At 48.0% G+C, this 20,206-nt stretch overlaps 5 protein-coding genes across 5 annotated transcripts; all 5 read right to left on the bottom strand.

Moving 5' to 3' along the window:
* Positions 1–153: 153 nt before the first annotated feature.
* Positions 154–2,058, bottom strand: LCP9604111_7223 (serine hydrolase domain-containing protein; the record flags this gene model as incomplete). The annotated part of the gene is made up of 4 exons (XM_039075232.1): positions 154–940; positions 1,049–1,283; positions 1,334–1,444; positions 1,503–2,058. The coding sequence occupies 4 exons, from the start codon at positions 2,056–2,058 to the stop codon at positions 154–156; spliced, it is 1,689 nt and encodes a 562-aa protein (XP_038926921.1).
* Positions 2,059–2,383: 325 nt separating this feature from the next.
* LCP9604111_7222 (Zn(II)2Cys6 transcription factor) lies at positions 2,384–4,406 on the bottom strand (the record flags this gene model as incomplete). The annotated part of the gene is made up of 6 exons (XM_039075231.1): positions 2,384–3,036; positions 3,105–3,382; positions 3,440–3,661; positions 3,722–4,138; positions 4,194–4,265; positions 4,321–4,406. 6 exons carry the CDS (start codon positions 4,404–4,406, stop codon positions 2,384–2,386), a joined length of 1,728 nt encoding a protein of 575 aa, XP_038926920.1.
* A 1,254-nt stretch (positions 4,407–5,660) lies between these two features.
* On the bottom strand, positions 5,661–7,078 carry LCP9604111_7221 (ANP1/MMN9/VAN1 family protein; the record flags this gene model as incomplete). The annotated part of the gene is made up of 4 exons (XM_039075230.1): positions 5,661–6,043; positions 6,100–6,150; positions 6,217–6,848; positions 6,906–7,078. The coding sequence occupies 4 exons, from the start codon at positions 7,076–7,078 to the stop codon at positions 5,661–5,663; spliced, it is 1,239 nt and encodes a 412-aa protein (XP_038926919.1).
* A 1,770-nt stretch (positions 7,079–8,848) lies between these two features.
* Positions 8,849–10,096, bottom strand: LCP9604111_7220 (putative HLH DNA binding domain protein; the record flags this gene model as incomplete). The annotated part of the gene is made up of 2 exons (XM_039075229.1): positions 8,849–9,986; positions 10,041–10,096. 2 exons carry the CDS (start codon positions 10,094–10,096, stop codon positions 8,849–8,851), a joined length of 1,194 nt encoding a protein of 397 aa, XP_038926918.1.
* A 7,111-nt stretch (positions 10,097–17,207) lies between these two features.
* ecm33 (GPI-anchored protein Ecm33) lies at positions 17,208–18,850 on the bottom strand (the record flags this gene model as incomplete). Its single annotated transcript, XM_039075227.1, has 6 exons — positions 17,208–17,505; positions 17,556–18,387; positions 18,443–18,462; positions 18,504–18,509; positions 18,564–18,626; positions 18,798–18,850. The coding sequence occupies 6 exons, from the start codon at positions 18,848–18,850 to the stop codon at positions 17,208–17,210; spliced, it is 1,272 nt and encodes a 423-aa protein (XP_038926917.1).
* Between the last annotated feature and the right edge of the window lie 1,356 nt (positions 18,851–20,206).

Here is a 20,206-nt window from a genome sequence, read left to right as displayed (position 1 = left end):
TGTCTTGAACTTTACTAGTCGAAGGAAGTCAGAGGAAGTTGAGGTTCAGCAAACCGAATAGCTTCGTTTATATATTCGATGTCTGGTGGCACGGCTCTCCAAAAGTGATGTCACATAAAAAAAGAGACTTCAAGCAAGAAGATCAGCCCTTAGCTAGCTCTTTTGCAACGAGATTCGCAAAGCTGGAATCTCAACACTGACAGCCTGACCACTCTGATCCAGAGAAAAGATGAACTCATCCAAGCCATGGCCTCCATACCGGAGCCTTCCAATATCTAGCCACGACACACAAGTCGCAGTTCCAGCATCCGCCAACTCAGTCACATCCTGAAAGACAGCTCTAAACCCCTGCTTGGAGCCAGATCCAGAATCCTCAACCAGCTGTGTAGGATACAATCGAATACTCAGATCCGCCGGCTTCGCGACACCCACGAGCCCAGCCAGCGTTGCACGAAAGTCGGTACCATTACTGACAAACTCCTGGATATATAAACCAGGCAAGCTATCGTACTCAACAACAATAGACGAATTGATATTGGATACCTTGTATTCGCCACCGAAATTGCGGGCTGCCTGCTCGGTAGCCGTTTCCATCAACGCTGTTAGCACGACATCACCGATATCATCTGCGTGCGCGTTGAGATCTGCTGGGGTGTCGCTATCGGCCGAGAGAATGGCAAAGCCGACGCCGAAATCAGGGACCAGGCCGAGATATGAGCTGTAAAGACTCTTGTCGTTGCCTTCGTTGCTGAGAACTGTGTAGATGTCCACCATGGATGTGTTGGGGTATGAGCCGGCACTGTATATGACCCATGGGGATCCGATGGAGTTGGCCGGGTTAGAGGTGTGGGAGACTGGCTTGAACCAGCGATTTGTTTGGGGTTTGCTGAGTAGGGTTGAGTTTAGGATTGCTTGGCCGGCTGTTGCGAGATCTTTGACACTGGAGAAAATGGATTTTGATCTGCAGTGGGTGCACTGTTAGATTGGTGACTGGGATGTGGTGGGGAGAGTATGAACTTGCGCTATGTCTGCTTCGAGGTGTGCTGACCAACCACTGGCTTCTTTGCTCACGGGAATGATGCCTGCAGTGGTGCTGTTTGGCGCAAAGATCGAGGTTTCGGCCATGCCTAGGACGTCAAATATGTGATGTAGGACTTTGCTGAAGGGCTTTCCTGTGCGCTTTTCTACTATGTAGCCTAGAAGCTGGAATGCCATGTTGGAATAGATTGGAGTTTCCCCAGCCGGAGCCACGCGAGTTTGGTTGGCCAGGTGTCGAATGAAATCTATAAAGAGATTAGTATACAGAGAGCAGGCACGGACTTGAATCTCATACCACTGCTATCACACTTGGAATCACCACCACAGCAAGGTATGCTGATAGCCTGGAGTGGAGGTAGTCCAGCCTCAGCAGAACTTGTTTGCAAAGTCACATCCGTCGAGCAATCTATTCATGAATTAGCTCTGATAACCAACAACCTTGCCCTGTTCGGTGTCCTACTCACAGTCCCTCACAATTCCAGACATATGACTCGCGAGCTGACCAACAGTAACATCCTCCCATCTTACACGTCCATTCATATCTTGTTCCCTTGTAGTATTATCAATCAGCTCAGGGAGGTGCTTGGTAACAGGATCATCAAATATCTGGTCTCCGTCTCCGGCAAGAAGAAGACTCCACACAGTGAAGACTTCAGTGAGACCACCAATGCGGTAAATGCTGTCTTTGTCCGCAGTGTGAGATCCTACCAAAGACTGGTTCAATATAGGAGCTGTGTGATGATATTGCCAGAAGAAGGGCTCGTCTTCGGCATTCCCGGCGTCAGACGAGAACAAGGCGATGCTAAAGGTGGTGTTTGGCGAGGTATCCCCATGAGTGCCATTATTAGTTGCGACTAGGGTGTCAAACTTCTGTGTAAGCTTTTGCAGGGCCCCTGCAACAGTTTTGTCGTTTGTGTCGAGGGAAAACGGAGGGAATGCAGGGCCGAGGAGTGGACATGGGGTGAAAGAGAGGGCCGAAGAGAAGAGCAAGAAGAATGGAGCGTAAGAGATTGAAGGCATTTTGACTGAATAGCAATTGATTTGGATTCAAATCCGTCTTCCATCTATATTTATTTTTTATATTTCAGAATCGGGTCGGTGATGCTGAAGGTCTTGGCGCGTTGTATAGATCGGCTCGGCGATACAAGAAGGATTCGATCAGCGCAACTTAGAAACTCTGAGTCACAGCACTGCCCCTTATTCAGTTCTGCTTTCACGTATTTCTCAGTATTTGTTTGATATCTTCCATGTTGGCAATTCCTTTGACTACTAACTGGAGGAAATGGATACGAAGAGGTAAGACAATATTGAGATTTATTCGGTAGCTCCGTAAATGAAATCATAATCATACCCAATCACCCACAATCTGCTCAGAAGAAGATGCAAATAGAAAATCATGGGGCATTTGCAAGCCCGATGCCGAAGATGAAAATAAATTCCACAGAGTGACATCAAGATCCTCCGTCTCGACAGCCTCCGTAAACCCGTCAAAGTGCGTCGGCTCGGATTCCACGCATAACGTATGTTGAAACTCTTCAAAGTTCTCCTCGCTGGGGGAGTTATCCTCCTGTCTATCATGCCCCTGAAGCCAGTTCTCGATTTGAACTATACGGTTCTTAAAGTCGAAGAAAGCATCTCGAGCGCCTTTCATATCTACATCAGAGGTAGACAACGCCCCAACCCTCGATTTCAATTTTGACAGAGTCTGTAGGAAGGCAGCAGTTTGATCTGGCTTCGAGGCTGCCACGGTATGTCGATAGGTAACTAGCAAGGCAAATGCTATCTGTACCCATTGTGTATTGTTGAATCCGACTTCCTCGTTCGATGGGAGTTCAATGTAGAGATTGAGAATCGAACTGGCTGAGATAAGTGCCGAGAACGACATGTCATCTTTCCAGGAGTCGGAGTCGAACTGGGGTTGGGGATCTCGGTTGGTGATGTTGAGAGCTAGTTGGTATAGGCCAAGCCCTGTCGCGTGGTATTGTATGGCAAGAAGAACTTCATTTACAGGTATAAGTTAGTCTCAAGTATCTTGAAAGTGAATTTGGTGTCCTGCTGGGACTTACAGCTGTCGTTGATATCGAAGGGTAGATGACGGTAGAATGCATCCAGGTCCGACTTAAGATTCGAGATATACAGCTCCGACCCCGACCCAGGCGTTTCCAAGTCAAATCCATGCTTTGCAGATAAATTGTCGACCTTTTCCGCAATGAACTGTAGCTGTATCACATAGCTGACGTACTTGTCGTGGGGATATTCGTTGGCTTCGCGGAGAGTCTTGCAACACTCTTCCTGGTACGGGAGACGTAGAATAGTAGATTTCTTCTGCACAAGCATCGCAATCCTAAGCGAAACAACTATCAGCCAATACCCAATAAGCCCCGACAGAAAGAAAACTCACGATGACGACAAATAGTAGCAGCCCAAAACAGCCCTCTGCTCGTTGCTCCCCCAAGAAGGCCGATTAAACGTCCGATCCTGCAGATTATATTGAAGCCCGAAGCGCAACTCTGTCTTCCACGTCCGTGTCTGCGGCGGACGGTCCAACCGCAGATCTATCATGATGCTTATAGCCAGTTGGAGGAATTGAGTATACCGATGTGGCCGTGAGTAATAATGCAACCTGCCATATTCTGTCAGACGCACTCACAAATATCAAAGTATTGATAAGAATCGGGGTTACCATGCGAGAAACACGAGCAGCCCTTGAAGCAACTCGAAGGAAATCTCCCCACCGATGACCATGCGAGATGCGACGACTTTCTTGACTTCGTCGCCGAGCGCCCGCTGCAGCGGCATGTTCTCGTACGAAGCCGATGCAAGAATCGCTAGGCATAGGAACGGTTTCTCCTGGCGGAGCTGCTTGAAAGATACATCAGGGGGTACAACCACAAATGGGAAGTGTGGGGTCAGTTTGGTCTTGAACGTGCTTAGGTACCTTTCGGCGGTATCCACGTCAAGGAAGTGTCTGTTGATGATCTCTTCAGGAGCATCGCCGTCAGCTAATGATGTATTGCGTGTGCTCGTGCTGTTGTTGTTTTTTGGGCCAGCACGGTCGGCCTTGAGTTCATTGATCTTGGACTCGAGAGCGGCGATCTTACTGGGTGATGGGTTAGATGCGATTAAACCATGTTTATCACGGAAAGCCAGCTCACCGGTCCTTATGAAAGCCGTTAAATCGACGGCCAGTCCGGCGATGTACACATTCTTTTTCCAAACGGCGGCACCTGGCTTTAGATGAGCTCCAGTTTTCTTCCACGGAGAGGTTATCCGGATTCCTACCGAATACATGCGGCGATATTGGTATCCCGGACACATCGCACCTTAGAGTCTGCGCAACGTTGACACGTTTTAGATACGGGGGTCATCGTGTTGTCTGATGAAGCGAAACTGGAGTTGATTATAGTGGCGATCCTGTAGATCCCATGCCCTCTGGAGTAACAAAGGCAGTATTAGGCAGATCGCAAGCGCCTTCAAACAAAGTGGTTTAGTCGGGATTATATCATTTCATCTTTGGAGATTGGCTCGATCTTGTCAGAGTTAGGCAACTTAGACAGCTTTCGGGGGGCTTAGAGATGATTACGTTACCTGTTAGCCTTAACTCGTTATGTTGTTAGCCCAATTTCTTGCAGGGGTATGCAGATAGGAACCTGTTTGAGTAAGATTGTATCAAGTTATCATTTTAGGACTAGTTAGTTCACTAGTTAACTCTGTATTTACTAAATTAGAGCATACTATTCAAACCTAGTCAGCGGTGGCTTATTGTTTGCCCATATGATATTGCCGTCGAGTGAGATCTAGCGAACTACGTACTTGGCGTGATGCGTAAGATGTGGCTTGTATCTTTGCAGGGAATGAATTCGTGCATTTGATTATATACATGAAACTCGACAGACAGGCGAATATCTGCCTTGCTTCATCTGCAAGAATCTAGACTCATCACACAGCATCTGATTGCAACTGAGTTGGTCTGATATCCTGCTCTCATCTCAAAAAAAATGTTAAGGACGCCAGCTCAGCATATGACAGAACGGAAAAAAAGGATGAAATCGAAAGGACAATTTGGAGGTGACCTGCGTAGCAGAATCAGAATCAAATAGACTGGGAAACAAGAAAACGACACATGACAATAAACGGTCCGATTCTCCGTCCCTAATGTAGGTTTGAAGAACAGATGATCGAGATTGAATCACTCGAGTGTAATGGATATACACACACCCCCATAACTCGGGATGTGTGTCCCAGACACAGATTCGGTATATCGAGGAAAGAGGCCTGGAGAACCGGCGAACTTTATAGACCTGCGAACCCGCCAAACAACATTTTCCCCCTAGCGCCAAGGTAACAAATACACACACTCCCTAAAACGCGACACGAAGACTCTGTATTAGGGAAGTCATTAGGCTTTCCGTCGCGAAACATCCACCCAAAAAGAGGAAAAAAGGAAAAGAAAAGGGTCAGAAGGGAAAGAAGTGAAGCCGCCGCGGTTCAAAGCCCCTAATGGTAACCATCGGGAGGACAACACACGGGCGGCGATGGAGACTGGTGGATGTTCGGGGACGGGGTGGGATCAAAGATCAACTTGATCCCAATCGAGATTTCCGGCGGACGGAATGCAAAAACTAGAACGCTTTACGGTCTCCAAGGTTGCCGGGCTTCTCGTCGGTATCGATGTGCCAGACCACGTAGTTGGGCAGTCCAACCACCTGGTAGCCAGCGCGCTTGGCCATGCGGGCGAAACCTTCGGTCTCGGCTTGGTTCTCGAAGGCGTAGGGGGGGAAGTTGATGCCGGAGCGGTGCACATCGGCCTTGACTAGGATGTTGACGCCACCAATTCCGTCAAGCTCCACCTCCTCATCCTTGTTGTTTCGCCAGTCGCCCATGCCGACCAGGTAGGTGCGGCCAGTGTCGTACTCTTTGTAGCCTTCGGCCAGAACGGTATCGGTAGGCAGAGACGCGCGCAGGCGGCGGCCCTTGTCGGATTCGATCCATGAGTTGTAGTCAACTAAGAGTGGAGATGTCAGCAATCTGCATCACACAGGGTGTCGTGGGTATACATACAGCGACCCTCGATATCATGGCCATCCTGGTTGTAACGGTGGAACCAAATATCTAAAAAAAAAATGTCACTGTCAGCCAGCTGTCCAACGTCGGATCTAAATTCTAAGAAGCACGTACTTGGCACGAGGATATCCTTGTCGTGGGCCATGAAATCCTCCAGGATACGCTCGGGGCAATCGGTAATGTCCACGTCGCGCCAGTACACCCAGGAGTGATCGGCCTTCAGAGCCGAATAGAGCAGGTAATTCCGGGCGCGGGCGATAGCCTTGCGTCGTGGACCCTGTGCGGCGAACGAATGTCGCTCTGCCACGGTCATCTCAACGTCGGCACCGAAATCCTTCTGAATAACAGTTGCACTACGGAAGCGAACTTTCTCCTCGGCGTGGTTTTGGATGCGATCGAGTTCAGAGGCGAGGTTTGCGAGGGTGTCATCTTTGCAGTCACCAACGAGGAAGGCCAGATCGATCAAATCGTGTGGGTAGGACAGTTTGTAAAGGAGGTCGAAATATTTGGCCAGGTAAGGAGCGGCGTCACGAAGGGGAGTCAGGATGAGTACACGTTCGCGGTTGAGAGCGGCCTTGGAAGTAGACTTGATGGGGTTCAGGTCGAGATCGGTGATAGTGGTGGAGTTGACTTCGTAGGGTTCGTGGCGGTTGAAGAGGACAGGGGTTTGGGCGTGCGCACTCCATTCGACCATCTCGTTGATGGACATTTCCATGGGTGACTTGCTCGAGCCATAGCAGTAGAAGCTGTTGGCACCAGACGAGTCAGTATGGGTGTCTCGGTTGATCGCGTGTTTCTCTCACCTTTGCATCTCTGATGCAGACCTGCTGACACCGCGCCACATGAGGATGACCAGACCGGTCAAGGCTATGGAGACCAAGAAGCGAGTCCGTGTTAATAGAACGAGGATGGCCCTCCATGGAGGCAATCTGGCCTTGGCCGATTTCCAATTAACACCACCCTTTGGCAACAACATGATGAGAGATGATATGAGGTTGTGTAGAATTCCAGGGGCTATCCCGTCTCGAACACTCGTTGTAAAACCCCCCGAACGAATGTGGAGAAAAGAAAAGGGTCGAGAGGAATGGTGAGGCGAATGGGTAGGGAGAAAACAGAATCGGGAATCGGGGGAAATGCGATTGTCTGCCAAGAACGGGGGGAGATCAGTAAAACAACTACATTTCTTTTTCTACGTGTTATTCTGCAATGTTGATGGGATTGTGAGCAGTTATGAGGGATCTTTGGCTATTTTACTGTCGTATACAATCGACTAAGCATCTCAAATTATTCACTTTGTCCCCTTAACCAGTGTGACGGCTGAGAACCCTTTATTTAGCCTGGATCATCTAGAACCTCGTGCACTTTAGGGGCTATTATATCACCGTTTCTTCTTATTATGTTGCCACGCAGGTACGGGTGCAATTAAATGAGCTGTCCATCTACTCCATATTCTGTGCCCCTATTTAGATATGTAGCCACTTTGCTGCATGGATTGCGTGGACACTGACACAGTACTTTTCCACTCTTAATTTGTCCATCTCTGTCGATTCTAACATGAGGTTGTAGTTCTTCTTCTATTTCTCTTTTCCCCCTAAAATTCCATTCATTTTAATTGATTACAGAGATTACAAAATAAAAGCATTGGAAATGACAAGTGGGATCTTCAACACGAGGCTAAAGTGAGACATGGCCTGGACCCGACTATATTTTATACCATTCCTACGCTAGTATGTATAAATCTGAACTACTATTCTACTATTCTCATGAGAAAGAATACAATTCAGTCACAATCCAAAACACTCGGAGAAAACTCGTCCGTTTCTCAGTCTGGACTGGTCTCCACCGGCTGACACCTGAGAGACGGCTGATTCGTTGGAATAGATCCTATATGGTACCGATTGGAATATTCTTTGCATTCTCATGTCTAGGCCCAGTATTCATGAAATCTTTAGTAGATATCTATATGTTATACTATCCACTGAAAGGAGAATATATCGCTCCTAATATTCACCTAAACAACAATCTGCACAGCGGTCCGAGATCAAGCGAGGGGTTGTACTATATCTACATATAAACCTAAATCTATCACTTGCTGCATTACTGTATTCTGATTCCTTCTCAGAGTAAGGTTGTGCTAGCTCGGGAAGCATATCAATATAGCTACTAGTACAAGAGAGAGAATTGGCATATGCATCATCACAAATCATGGTGATAAGGGAGATGATACAATTTACTACCAGGACTATCATCGTTCTACAAGAGCATATTTTCATCCAAGATGATCGATTGAGTCATAGCTATAGACATAAAAAAAGAAAGTGACAAAGGAAACAAAGAAATAAACAAAAGGCAAAATATATCCACCTGAACATATATCCATATCATAAACAACGCCAAAAGACAAGAGACAAAAAGAAAGAAGAAAGACCACCGCATTTGTGCAAAAAAAGAAAAGGAAACCCGCAACGAAATCAATCAACAAAGGAAAAGAAATAAAGCAAATTGGGAACCTATGGTGCATCCCCGAGATCAAAATATTGTTACACAATGCAGTCGCTAAATGCACATGAAGCGGGAAGACGACGGAAGGAGGAAGCCAAACGGACCCGATAGTAGGGAGAACAAGCACTGCTGCAAGGGCCTCTGATGAGAAGGAGGACGGGGCACAGGCAGAAAGGTAGAAGAGTCATGATATCATCAGTGAACAGTGTTCAATATCGGGCGTGCATCATCAATCTCCACGGCTTCATGGAGAGGTAATGAGAGAGTGGCGACGGGACGGCACTGGGTATGAGAAAGAGGAAGACTGGGAAGGGGGAAAGGCAGGAGAAGAAGGACCGGTCATAGGCGGCGTGGCAGAGAGATAGGAACTGCCAAAGGACTGCGAGGTCGAGCTAGGCATGGAGTCATAGTAGGGAGCAGCATAGGAAGGCTCGGAAGGCATGCCGGCAGCGATCTCATCGCAGAGCACCCGCATGCCGGGTAGGCCATTCTTCTTCTGGCGTTTGTGCTCGGGGAAGTCAAGAACGGGGCCGGGGCTGGTGCTCTCGGACTTGGGGGAGCGGAACATCTGCTCGTACGACTTGAGCTGGAACTCAAGGGCGCGGTTGCGGTCAGCGAGGGCCTCGTTCTCGGCCTTGGTGGCCTTGAGCTGCTGCTGGGCAGTCTGGTTTTGTTGCTGTAGGGAGCTGACTAGCTGCTGCAGCTGCATGCAGCGAACCTGGGGCTGCAGCTTCTCTGAGAGCTGCGGTGTGACCTGTTCCTGCCGGATAAGGTGGACAATAATGGCAAGCATGAAGTCGACTAGGTAGATCGCTCCTTGCACGATGTGCTCCTTGGATTGAGTAAGGCTCTTGGAAGGATTCCAGCCTGCACGCTCGAGGAAGAAATCGTGGATGCGGCTGTCTAACTGGCGGTGCAGCTCGCTGAGGTTGCTGCGGCGGTTGCCCTCGGCAATGCGGTGCTTCTCGCGCTGGTCATCTTCAGTGGATTGGGCACTGCCCTTGCGCTTGCGGCCGCAGAGCTGCTGGAGAGGTGCCTTGCGGTTGAGATTCTGTGGGGCCACCAGAGCCATGATCTCGCTCTGCGTCAGATCAGTGGGCCAATCGATGGAGTTGGACTTTTGAGTGGCAAATGACTCCTGCCAGGAGCCTTCGGCAGAGTTGGCCGGCGAGGGAGGAGTAACGATGTGCTCGGCAGCTGCCCAAGGTGACTTGAATTGGAAAGTGTCCTGGACCCCCGGGGTAGTGGGGATAAGGGCGTCCTTCACGTTGAATGGGCTGAAAGGGCCGCGGGGTGGCAGAGGCAAGATCTGAGGAAGAGGAGGCAGTCGGCGCTTCTCACCCACGTCCGAGGCAGCCATACTGGTGCTAGAGTGGAAAGAACTTGGATGGATGTTAGGAGATGTAGATTGATATCAGGATAGTGAGGCAACTCACGGCAAAGAGCAGCGGCGGGTGATATCGTCAGTAGTAGAACCCATCTCTTCGTACATCGTAGTTGGTCGTCGAAAAATGCGTGATATGTGCAGTGGCGAGTGTGTCGAAGTGGTCAAACTATGCCGAGAGGATATATACTGAGAGATCACGGGTGGTTCGTGTAGAAAGGGTCGATGAGTCGTAGATTGAATGGCGACAGTGCAGATGAATCAAGGTTGTATATGCACAGTAATGGACAAAGGGGGCAGGCTATAGACAGAATAGAGGAAGAAGCAAATCGGAATCTACACGAGGCGAGTGTATACAATGAGGATATTCATAAAAAGGGATACCATGCGGGCTGGGGTGCATGTTTATATGTAGATTGGGAGAGTACTTTGTTCCTTATTCCCAGATCCAGGCTAGGGGATCGATGAACCAGCCGATCCTCGACAGACATGAAGCGCGGAATTTCGGATGTCATACAGACAGAGGATGGACTTCTTTGCCCCACAGCTTCATGACGACGGGGAAGCACGAAGGGCATCCCGGGTGGGTGCTCTGGACCATCTGCTAGTGTCCGCTTGGGCCGGGAAGAAGCGCCATCGAAGAAAATAATTATATTCGGTATCACAGACGTATCTGTCACATCATGCACAGACCGAACCTCACATAGTAATCTATCAGATCGACGAATGAGGGGAATGCGATCAAGCCCGAGAGGAAGGTTCATGATGATCCAGGACCCCTAATTTGTCACCGGACTGTTGGTGTCGCGATCGACACGGGGAATATTTTAGTTTTTAGAGGCATTATGGCCCTTGCATCAATAGCTATGCCAATAGCTGACGTTGGAGTCTCTATCAAAACGTCCAGAGAATTCACATGGGAATTGTTGGTGAGAACGAAGCCGAAAAGAACAAAAAAAGCAAAAACGCCGAATCGAACTAAGGTTTACCTGCATACTCCACAGTATCTACATGCGCGGTCATGCCCGTACTCATCATCAAATCCTCGCTGCGATCTCCGTAGATGGTGAAACGCTTGCTGTAACGAATGCACACCGGTCTCCTGCATCGATAGTCAGGAGAAACTTCTATGATCGTGCTATAGTATCAAGGGGTTGGCTATTATCAACGAGCTAATACCCCTCGAGGCGCTTCTAGTAAATGTAAATGGCCCCTCAGTAATAGGATCAAGCAAGGACCGCGGGAGTGTCATCTTGATACATGCGAGGAGGTAAAGTAAACATCAATAAGAATAAGGATCTAGTTCTATACAATGAAATCGGGAATAATCGACCTAGGTAGCTATAAGCACATTGACAGTTTCGACGTTATGATTGACGCCAAATATCATTAACTCGGTATAGTCATAGAAGCAGGTCAACAGAATAGGTCACCCGAAACGACGGGGAAACCAGCGAGTTGGGACGAGACCCAAAGACCAGGGTACGTCTCCTGTCAGACAGCGAATCATGACGATCGAGATGATTTGGAATTGGGTGAGACACAGACGTTAGAGAATTGACGAGTCAGATGGGAATAATATCTAGAATGTTAACTTTATTGGTTTTTATTCCTAGCGAAGCCCTAAAAACCTTAAAAATGGACACGTTCCCTGAGTGGAGAGGGATAGCCCTATGTTCAGTCCTCATATCGATTTATTTCTCTATTTCTCTTTGCATCTCCTTAATCTCGATAATCTCAAATAATATACTCCATACAATTAATCTATCACTCATCTCTCTTGCCCGATTGTCACTAGAACACCGCTGGTGGGTTGGGGAATAGAGCTGTCATATTCTCCCTTCCCGTCTTTCAATCAGCTGGCTGCATGGCGACTCCATCGAGGACACTAGTCCCCACGTTCTAGCCGTTCGTGTTCACAATCCTATTATATTATTCTTTTTATTTATTGCCGTGACAAAAAGCCCATGCAAATTAAGGACAGGCTGTTATGTATATGCATTCTACCCGGAAGAGATAACCAACCTCACCTAAATGCCCCCCTCTTTCGTACTTTGTAAACCTCACTGAAACTCAGTTGTAGTTCCCTCTTCCCTGTTCCCTGTTCCCATCGTATAGCATATGCACCCGATCGGTGGCTCATACTGACTTTCGCACGTCTCTGCGCCATATGCAGACCGCACGAACAGTAGCAACTCGAGGGCAACCTCACACGAACCCGAGTTCGATCGAGCTCTGGACATGATTGCTCGGAAAGTCTGAACAATCTGGGCCCCATAGATCTTCACGCTTGTCCTTTTTGTTCCCTCCCTGCTTACCATTTTAAGTGACGTGCATATAGGGGCTCCCCTCCGGATCTTCTTAATACTAGGAAATCGAAAATTTTGAGTTTCACGGATCATTGAATAGACTCTGAACCTGGCCCTTGGGTTCGATTCTGAGGGGTTTTGTTTCATCATGGGCCGTTTCTGCGTGAATGTGCGTGTCATCGAGGACATAGACATCTACCCTGTGCATTTCTAGTATGAACATCTCTACCGTGGTCTTACGGTGGCTGTAAATGATGCGATGATTATACTTTCATAGCCCCTCTTCTATATTGTTTCTATATTACACAGCATTCGGTCCAAGCTCGGACAGGATCCGCGTCCCGTGCGGCTCTCATGTGTAAGGAACAAGCCACCATATACAAATTTGTAAGTACATATCTTCTCAGGTCCCTTCGCCTCCACGCTGTCATCGCAAAGCTTACTCGCATCGCCAATGAGCATCTCTGCTCCCCTGTTCTCCCCAAATCATTACCAATAGTCGCCTTCCCGTGCCGCCTCTGACCTGTCAAGTTTCAACTGTCATTGACGAAGCGGGGACGGTATAATTAGAAAAATCTTATTCGAACACTATAGATTAATGTATGGAGTAATTTGAGTCACTTGATTATCCGATGATTTGGGATGCTCCAATACTATCGGGCTAAACCTCGCCAAGCGCTTAAAAGCGCCTCATGCACGATGTCAGATCCTCTTCCCTGTTTGCACTTATTATATTTGTAGCATGAATCAGGAAGTGTAGGATATTATACCCGGACGGGTTCTTAGTCCATGGAATGTGATTCGTGGTTTCTGAGTGCAATATCGACCTCTCGTTTTCCGGGGGAGGCTTTTTTGAGATCTTCGATTATGATTGCTATTCCCTGTTTCCAGAATCGCCTTCTCAAATTTCGTACATACAATGCACTACATACTATGCGTGTTGTCTCCCTACTGGAGCGCCTAGAATTTCCCACTCGTTCTTGTTAGTGGCAAACATGAAGATTTAGGCTCGTGTTAGACTCATCCCACGGAAGGGGCTGTGTCCTGTTAGGCAATTCAATAGAGGAAGTTATTTGCATGAATCGCCGGGCACTATCCTCTGTACAGAGTACTCTCCCCGCCTTAGAGCATTGACAGACAATAATTGTTATCCTCGTACATGATGCTATCCAATATTGAAAACGGCATGAGCAGCAAGGGCAGACGATCATAATTGTCAGTACGGAGTAGAAAAGGCCATATCAAGACCTAACTGCCCACTCTATGCTCCGTATGAAGTACAAGATAATCTTGAATGTAAGGTTCACTACCGATTACTCGAATAGGCAACAGACATCTACCATTCAGAAGTACGAAAAAATCCTAAAACAACACCAACAGCCCAAAGTCCTTCAATTCCCCAACCCCACGAACGAGGATACAGAAACTCTCTAATCCCCGTAGGGAATCTATTCCCCGACTGGCGCAGTCGCCACCGGCTCCTGCAAGGACAACTTCCTAATATACAGATCTAGCAGACGCCCGCGGTACATAGTACATACGTACGTTGTATGGACTATTTCTGGAACTCAAATTCGCCGCATCTGAGAGATCACACTCGAGGGACGCCCCCGAGGTGCATGCATACACATACAGCAGGCACACATCCTCCCCCCGTGGAGTTCGCGATCGAGGCAACACAGATACGAAGTGGAGCTCTTTAGGAGCTCTGTACACCGTCCGCTTTCCCTCTCGTTCTAGTGAGCGATCGTCCGGATCTGGTTCCTACATGATGCATTGCCGCTCCGATTCGCACTATGGTGCGCTCAGGGCCTCCACAATTTCCCATTACCTGGATCGCTGGTTGCCTCCAATGCAAGGCGGATGTACGCTGCTGGTCGGCTAGACCTGAAGATGTGCATCTTTATTCAGGTACCCTTGTTTTTTATTTTTTATTTTCTCGTTTCGGCCTGCATGCATCATATTCCTGGGGGATTTCAGTTTGGACTGACAAGGATACAGAAGCGGAGTTCCGTTGTGGGATAACTCCTTGCCACCTTAATATTATGTTGTATGCTGTCATGGCCTCTTAACTACCGAGTGCTCCGTAATTTCTTATGCCAGCCATGCCTTGCACTTCTCTCCACTTTTTATGTGCGGAGCTGCTGAGCCCGGGCTGGTCTGTAGGCAAGAAGACAACATTACCTACATATTCTGATTGCGTGTACCCGTGTTCGATCCAGTTTCGTCTTCTGAAGAAAAAAAGAGGGTCAATATCCACTCTCAGCGCCGCCAGACCCCATGAAGAGATTGTCTTGGCAGTTCCATATTCACTTTAATGCCGATGTAGATCGAGGGCACTAAAAAAGCCACTCAAAGTACGAAGTACGTGAAATTTACAATATACAACGTTGTAGAGGTAGATACAACGTTGTAGAGGTAGAGAGGGCCAATCAGGCCGTTGTTCGGTGCTGTTCGGCTCTCCATCAAAGGATATTTTGCCTTCGTAGATCGAATATCTTGACACCGAGAGATCAGAATGCCTCTGAATACATCTAAATGTTTCAAGTGGGTGACCCCGAAACGCAGAGGAACAAAAAGAAAAGAAAGATTTTCTAAAAAAAACTATAGACGGGTCAATCACCGTACCTGTCCCAGCCTCCATCTGTCTTCCTCCAATTTCTATAAAATAACACCTCTCTATATGGATTTTAGCCGTTCAGGCACAGTCTGGAGCATGTAAGTCGACACATGCGGCAATCATGAGATGCACACATCCAACACCCCTCCCTGCGTCATCCACTGCTCTATACGGTATACCAGTACTTTGTATAAGTCTAAATGGTGAGATTGCCTGTTCCTTGATTTTCACGATTGGGAGTTCGTCTCTCAAAATAAGATTCCGGCGACCGCAAGGCTAATGCATAATAGTCTTCAGAGCGTAACGATCGCCGATTCCCCTCTCCCAGCCACCTGCGTCGAGCTATCACTGCACAATTACCTTGACTGCGAAGTAACGATTGTAAAGTAATATCTCAAAATATGTACTTGTACCTCATCATAATGCAATATATACGGACTAATAGAATACATAACAATATCCAAAATAATCCTCCCATGATTGGCCAAGTCTATCGAAACGCCAAACGTCCCAGCCTTCCTTCAACCCTATATTCCTCTCCGGATAAGAGAACCAACCACACCAACCACCAATCATCCTCCGATTCGATGAAAGTTGTTGTCCGTTTCAAGCTAGCTGCGATCCCGATCGTTGGTACATATGTAACTCGCCAGTGAAGAGCCCGCACATAGCCTTCGAATCGGATCGAGGGATGCGGCCCGGCGCTGTGGATTCGACTTATCGATTTCTGACTGCTTCGGAACTTGATGCCGGCCATAGGATGATTCTGAGACGCACATGGTAGCTTTAGGAACGAGTGTGAAGGTACTTCTATGTTGTACTATCATTATATCCCTGGCATACAACATACAATGTCTACTGACAATCATACCATATGGGCCTACCTATGTACTTGGGAGTAGATATTTACTAGCTCAAATAGAACAGAATAGAATCTCATACTTTCCTTTATTCCAATTTCCACGCTGTAACTATAATATACTATTGTCTAATTCTCCGAACCAATCTCCCACAGATTCCACCTTCCAACGAAAAAAAGCGCACCCCAACAGCCACTATGGTGCATAGGAGCAGAGAGCCCCGGGGACGACTCCTATGTAGCCCGAATCGCCGAACCAAGTTTCATCTTTTCTTTCCTTTTCCCATAATCCATGGCCTTTGACCTATCCCACAACTACTAAGGTACCTAGTAACTAGCCCGAGCCAAGAAAGAAAAAAAAGAACAACGCACACATGGATGTGTTCTACCGATATTCAGTGAGTGACTAGCGTCCAACGCTTAGTGCGTACCCACCGGGATCCACTGGCTTTGTGATGCTGGTCGGTTATGACCTCAGATTAGGATGGGGTTGTTGGAGTAGGTGCGATAGAGTAGTATTGGGTATGTAACTAGTTAGGTAGACACATGCTAGGTTGTGTTGGAATTGATTCACCGGGGGTTTTGTTGTGTGGATGTGGATGGATGTGGATGCTGGCTGTGTTCAACTTGTCGGTGCGATTTGGAATTGGGGAGACTAGTTTCATGTTTCATAGGTCTTTGGAGATTTGACTTTGGGATCTAGTGAAGTTGGTCTGTAGCGAGGTAGTTGGAACTAGAGTGGTCGATTGGTTGGACATGGCGTGGTTATGGAATGGGATTCATGGTGGATATATATCTTGTTGAGAAAGCCGCAGGCTTTGATGGATATAGAAAACGGATGACAGATTCCTCGTGTGTGTACACTATTTGGACGGGCGGCAGGCACTGCAAAGACACAATGTCTAAGGGGTATACCGAGGCCGAATGGACCAAGGAGACATGGCTACTCAGAACTAGCATGATACATATGTACGATGGCTGCTTTCATGAGAATAAAGGTCCGGGGAAAAAGGTACACAATCATTATCTCGCACGCAACTAGAATAAAAGGCAAGGTTACGGCATTAAAAAAACTCAAGGAATGTTTACACAAGAAGTACAACAAGAACCGAGATGCCACCAACAGGCCCGCAGCAGCTTCCCCTTTCGGTATATCAACAGGGAACGAGCAGGTTACAAATTGCAACCGAATGCATTAGGACGCGATGAGCGAACATTGGAACATAGCAAAGCAATAAACACAAGGATAAGAAAAGAACTCCTTCCAGAGAGGCGTCTCCCGAGGTCAGAATCCATATTGCGAATTTTCTGCACGAAAGACCGAATTATTATCGTAACAACTGCAATGTGGAACGAATATTGAGCTCGCTGCTTGGTAGACTTTTGTACAAAAATCCCCAAGGTCATTTGAATCCTCCACTAATCAACACCTTACAGAAGCTGGGCAAGAGCACCGAAGACGGCAGCAATACCAACAACGGGAACGTTGGCGCCGGTCATGAAGGCAGCACCGGAGCTGGTAGCAGCAGAGGTGGTGGAGCTGGAAGAGGTAGAGGAGCCAGAAGTGCCGGTGGAAGTGGTGGCGTTGGCGTTGGTGGCATCACACTTGAAGGTACCCTTGATGACATCGTCGCTCTTCAGCTTGCGGAGATCGTCGCAGCTGAAGTTACCGCGGGTGCTCTGCATGTTGAAGCTACCCTCGACGTCCTTGAGAGCACCAAGAGAAAGCCTATTGGTTGTTAGTATGTGCACAGATAGAGCTATGGGAAGGATACTCACTTGTTGAAGGTACCGCTGAAGTCAATGGCACCGTTAACACGCTGGAGCATGGGCAGGCTGATGGTGGAGAGCTTGTCATCACGGGCAATGGTGAATCCACCGTCAACAGTCTTCAGAACGGGCATGCTGATGTTGGACAGCTTGGTGTTGTCCTTGAAGATCAAGTCACCGGTCTGGGTAAGGTTGGGAGCGGAGAAAGTCTCGAACTTGGTACCCCAGAAGCCGAGCTGACCGGTAAGCTTCTCAAGGGAAGGCAGGGAGACCGAGGAGATGTTCTGGAAGGTCATGTTGGTACCGGTGCCGAGGTTGGGAAGATCGACCTCGAGGGTATCGTAGTTACCCGAGAAGCTGATCAAGTCGGTGGCGTTCATGAGGTTGTTGATGTTGATGGTCTTCAGATCACGGTTGTTCTGGATGCTGAAGGTACCGACAGTCTTGAGGGTAATACCGGTCAGATCAGTGAGACCAGTGTTGGCGATGCTGACATCGCCGGCCTGGGTGACACCCTTGGCGAAAGACAGGGACTGGAGCTTAGGGAGAGCCTCCCAGTTGATGGAGCCAACAGAGTCGAGCTCAGCGAAGTCAAGCAGGGTCAGGGTGGTGAGTCCCTCCAAGTCGAAGGCTTTGCCGATCGATGTGAGAGAGCTGGCGCTGATAGAGCTGACGTTCTGGCCACCGGAGCAGATCAGACCACCAGTAATCTTCTCGATACCGCTGAGCGTAAGGTCGCCGCTGTAGGACTTGTCGATGGTGATATCACCCTTGATGGTGGTGCAAGTGTTGACCGCATCAGCGTCGCTCTGGGTGCTGACCTTGGTATCACCGCAGGAAGCTGTAAGAGGACATGATTAGTGGGTGTATCATTATGCCGGGAACAGAATACTCACTGGCAGCGAAAACTGCCCGACTGGCGGCCAGCGCGGGGAGGATGTACTTGAGAGACATCACAAGATTCTAAAGGAGGTGTCAGTGTGATTTTTTCGATCAGGGGGTTATTGGTGTCGGTACCGATTAGAGATATGGGAATGGGTTGAGCAGGAAAATTCGCAATGAGTGATTAGAGAAGAAGCGCTTCAAACGAGAGGGAAGCGGAGATATACTGCCGAGTGGTACGAGGCAGGAACTTCAAATAATGGTAAGAACGAATGGACGAAGGTTGGAGGAGAGTAAAATGAGGAAGAAGAAGGAGCCTTGGGGCGAGAGGAAAGGGGAGGGTGGAGATTGTTTGTATTCTAATCTTACCAGGTGCCACTATACCAAGGGGGAAGAAACACACACAGTACCGCATCCGGCATGTCAGGGCAGTGCCAGGTAATTTATCGGGTTTCTCGTGACTTGAGTGGTGGACGGTTACGCAAATTACCAGGATTACCACAAATTACCAGAGCTGAAAATTACCCAGGACTGCAAATTACCAATCAAATCAAAAACTCAATTCTTAAATAACTCCAGACCAATTCCCTGCTTTTCAACGCTAAGTCGCCCCCCTTTCTCCATTTTGGTAAACCTTTGGAAGAGTATTTTGTTTACATGATGATTCATAGACTGGGGAATATTGGAGTTCACATGTAGATATTCATGTTTGCATGATATTGGAGATGTTTTCGTCACTTTCAATTCGGGCTATGCACTCGGCAAGGTAGCCTATAACTTGGGTGATCTGATAGTTGCCACTGGCGATTCTGTACTCTGTACTCCATACTCCGTACTACCGTAGAATTTGGTGTCTTGTAGCTTTGTTTGCGGATATCAAAAGTACGTTGTCATATCCTCGGTATCTTGGACATGGACCATGTAAATTTATACCGTCGCCCCGGCGTCCTTAATACTAGAAGGATCTAATAATAATGCATGATACTAGCTCGTGACGAACGTCTTAACGAACTTGACCAAGAAGTTAACTAGCCAATTTATCAACCTGTCGTCATCTAGTAATCCGACACAGCTCACTCCCCTGTTGATCTTAAATTGTCTTAGACTGTAACTTCATTTCTCGTTCAATCTTATTGCATCTATATGAGACAATCTCAGCCCCTATAACTATTCTTATACAATGCATAGGTCTATAGACTCTCCGTACCTACAACATACCAACTGCCAACCCCTCCACCACTGCACAGTGCACACACACACCGATTCTCCCCGAAACACTAGCCACGCAATCTTCAAACTGGTTTCGAAGCTTCTCACTTTGATAGTGGCCGATCTAAATTTGCGGGCCTTCTATGGACCCGCCCCCTGCCGCTATCGTCGATTGCGGCATGCGCGACTTTTGATTGGCACGTTGGAATGACTCGCCCTGGATTACTGTCAATCCTGGCTGTTTTCCGAAAATCCAACTCTACCTGAGGCGAAACATCGCCCCCCTCGTGAATGTGATATGCAAATGGTGCTCGGAAAAGCCTATGCCAAGCATCAAGCCATGCAGTCCCTCTCAGACCCCTAATTTATGCGCCATGCGCACATCAGTTGGTATAAGAGGTAATCTAATTCTCGGAGATCGGTAGTCGATCACGACTGATTTGAAGCTTCGCCACACTTTCCATTCGTACCCAATTAGGTACATAACCTCGCCAAGTACGGAGTATAGGTACCTGCCTTGCCTTGTTGTACGGTGTACGGTGTACATGTACATGTACAGCTTTAAATCA

Source organism: Penicillium roqueforti (genome assembly GCF_015533775.1).
Source record: "Penicillium roqueforti strain LCP96 04111 chromosome Unknown scaffold_21, whole genome shotgun sequence".
In the NCBI taxonomy this organism is placed as follows: domain Eukaryota; kingdom Fungi; phylum Ascomycota; class Eurotiomycetes; order Eurotiales; family Aspergillaceae; genus Penicillium; species Penicillium roqueforti.
Note: the sequence above shows the minus strand (reverse complement) of the source record. Positions and strands in the feature narration are given on the sequence as shown.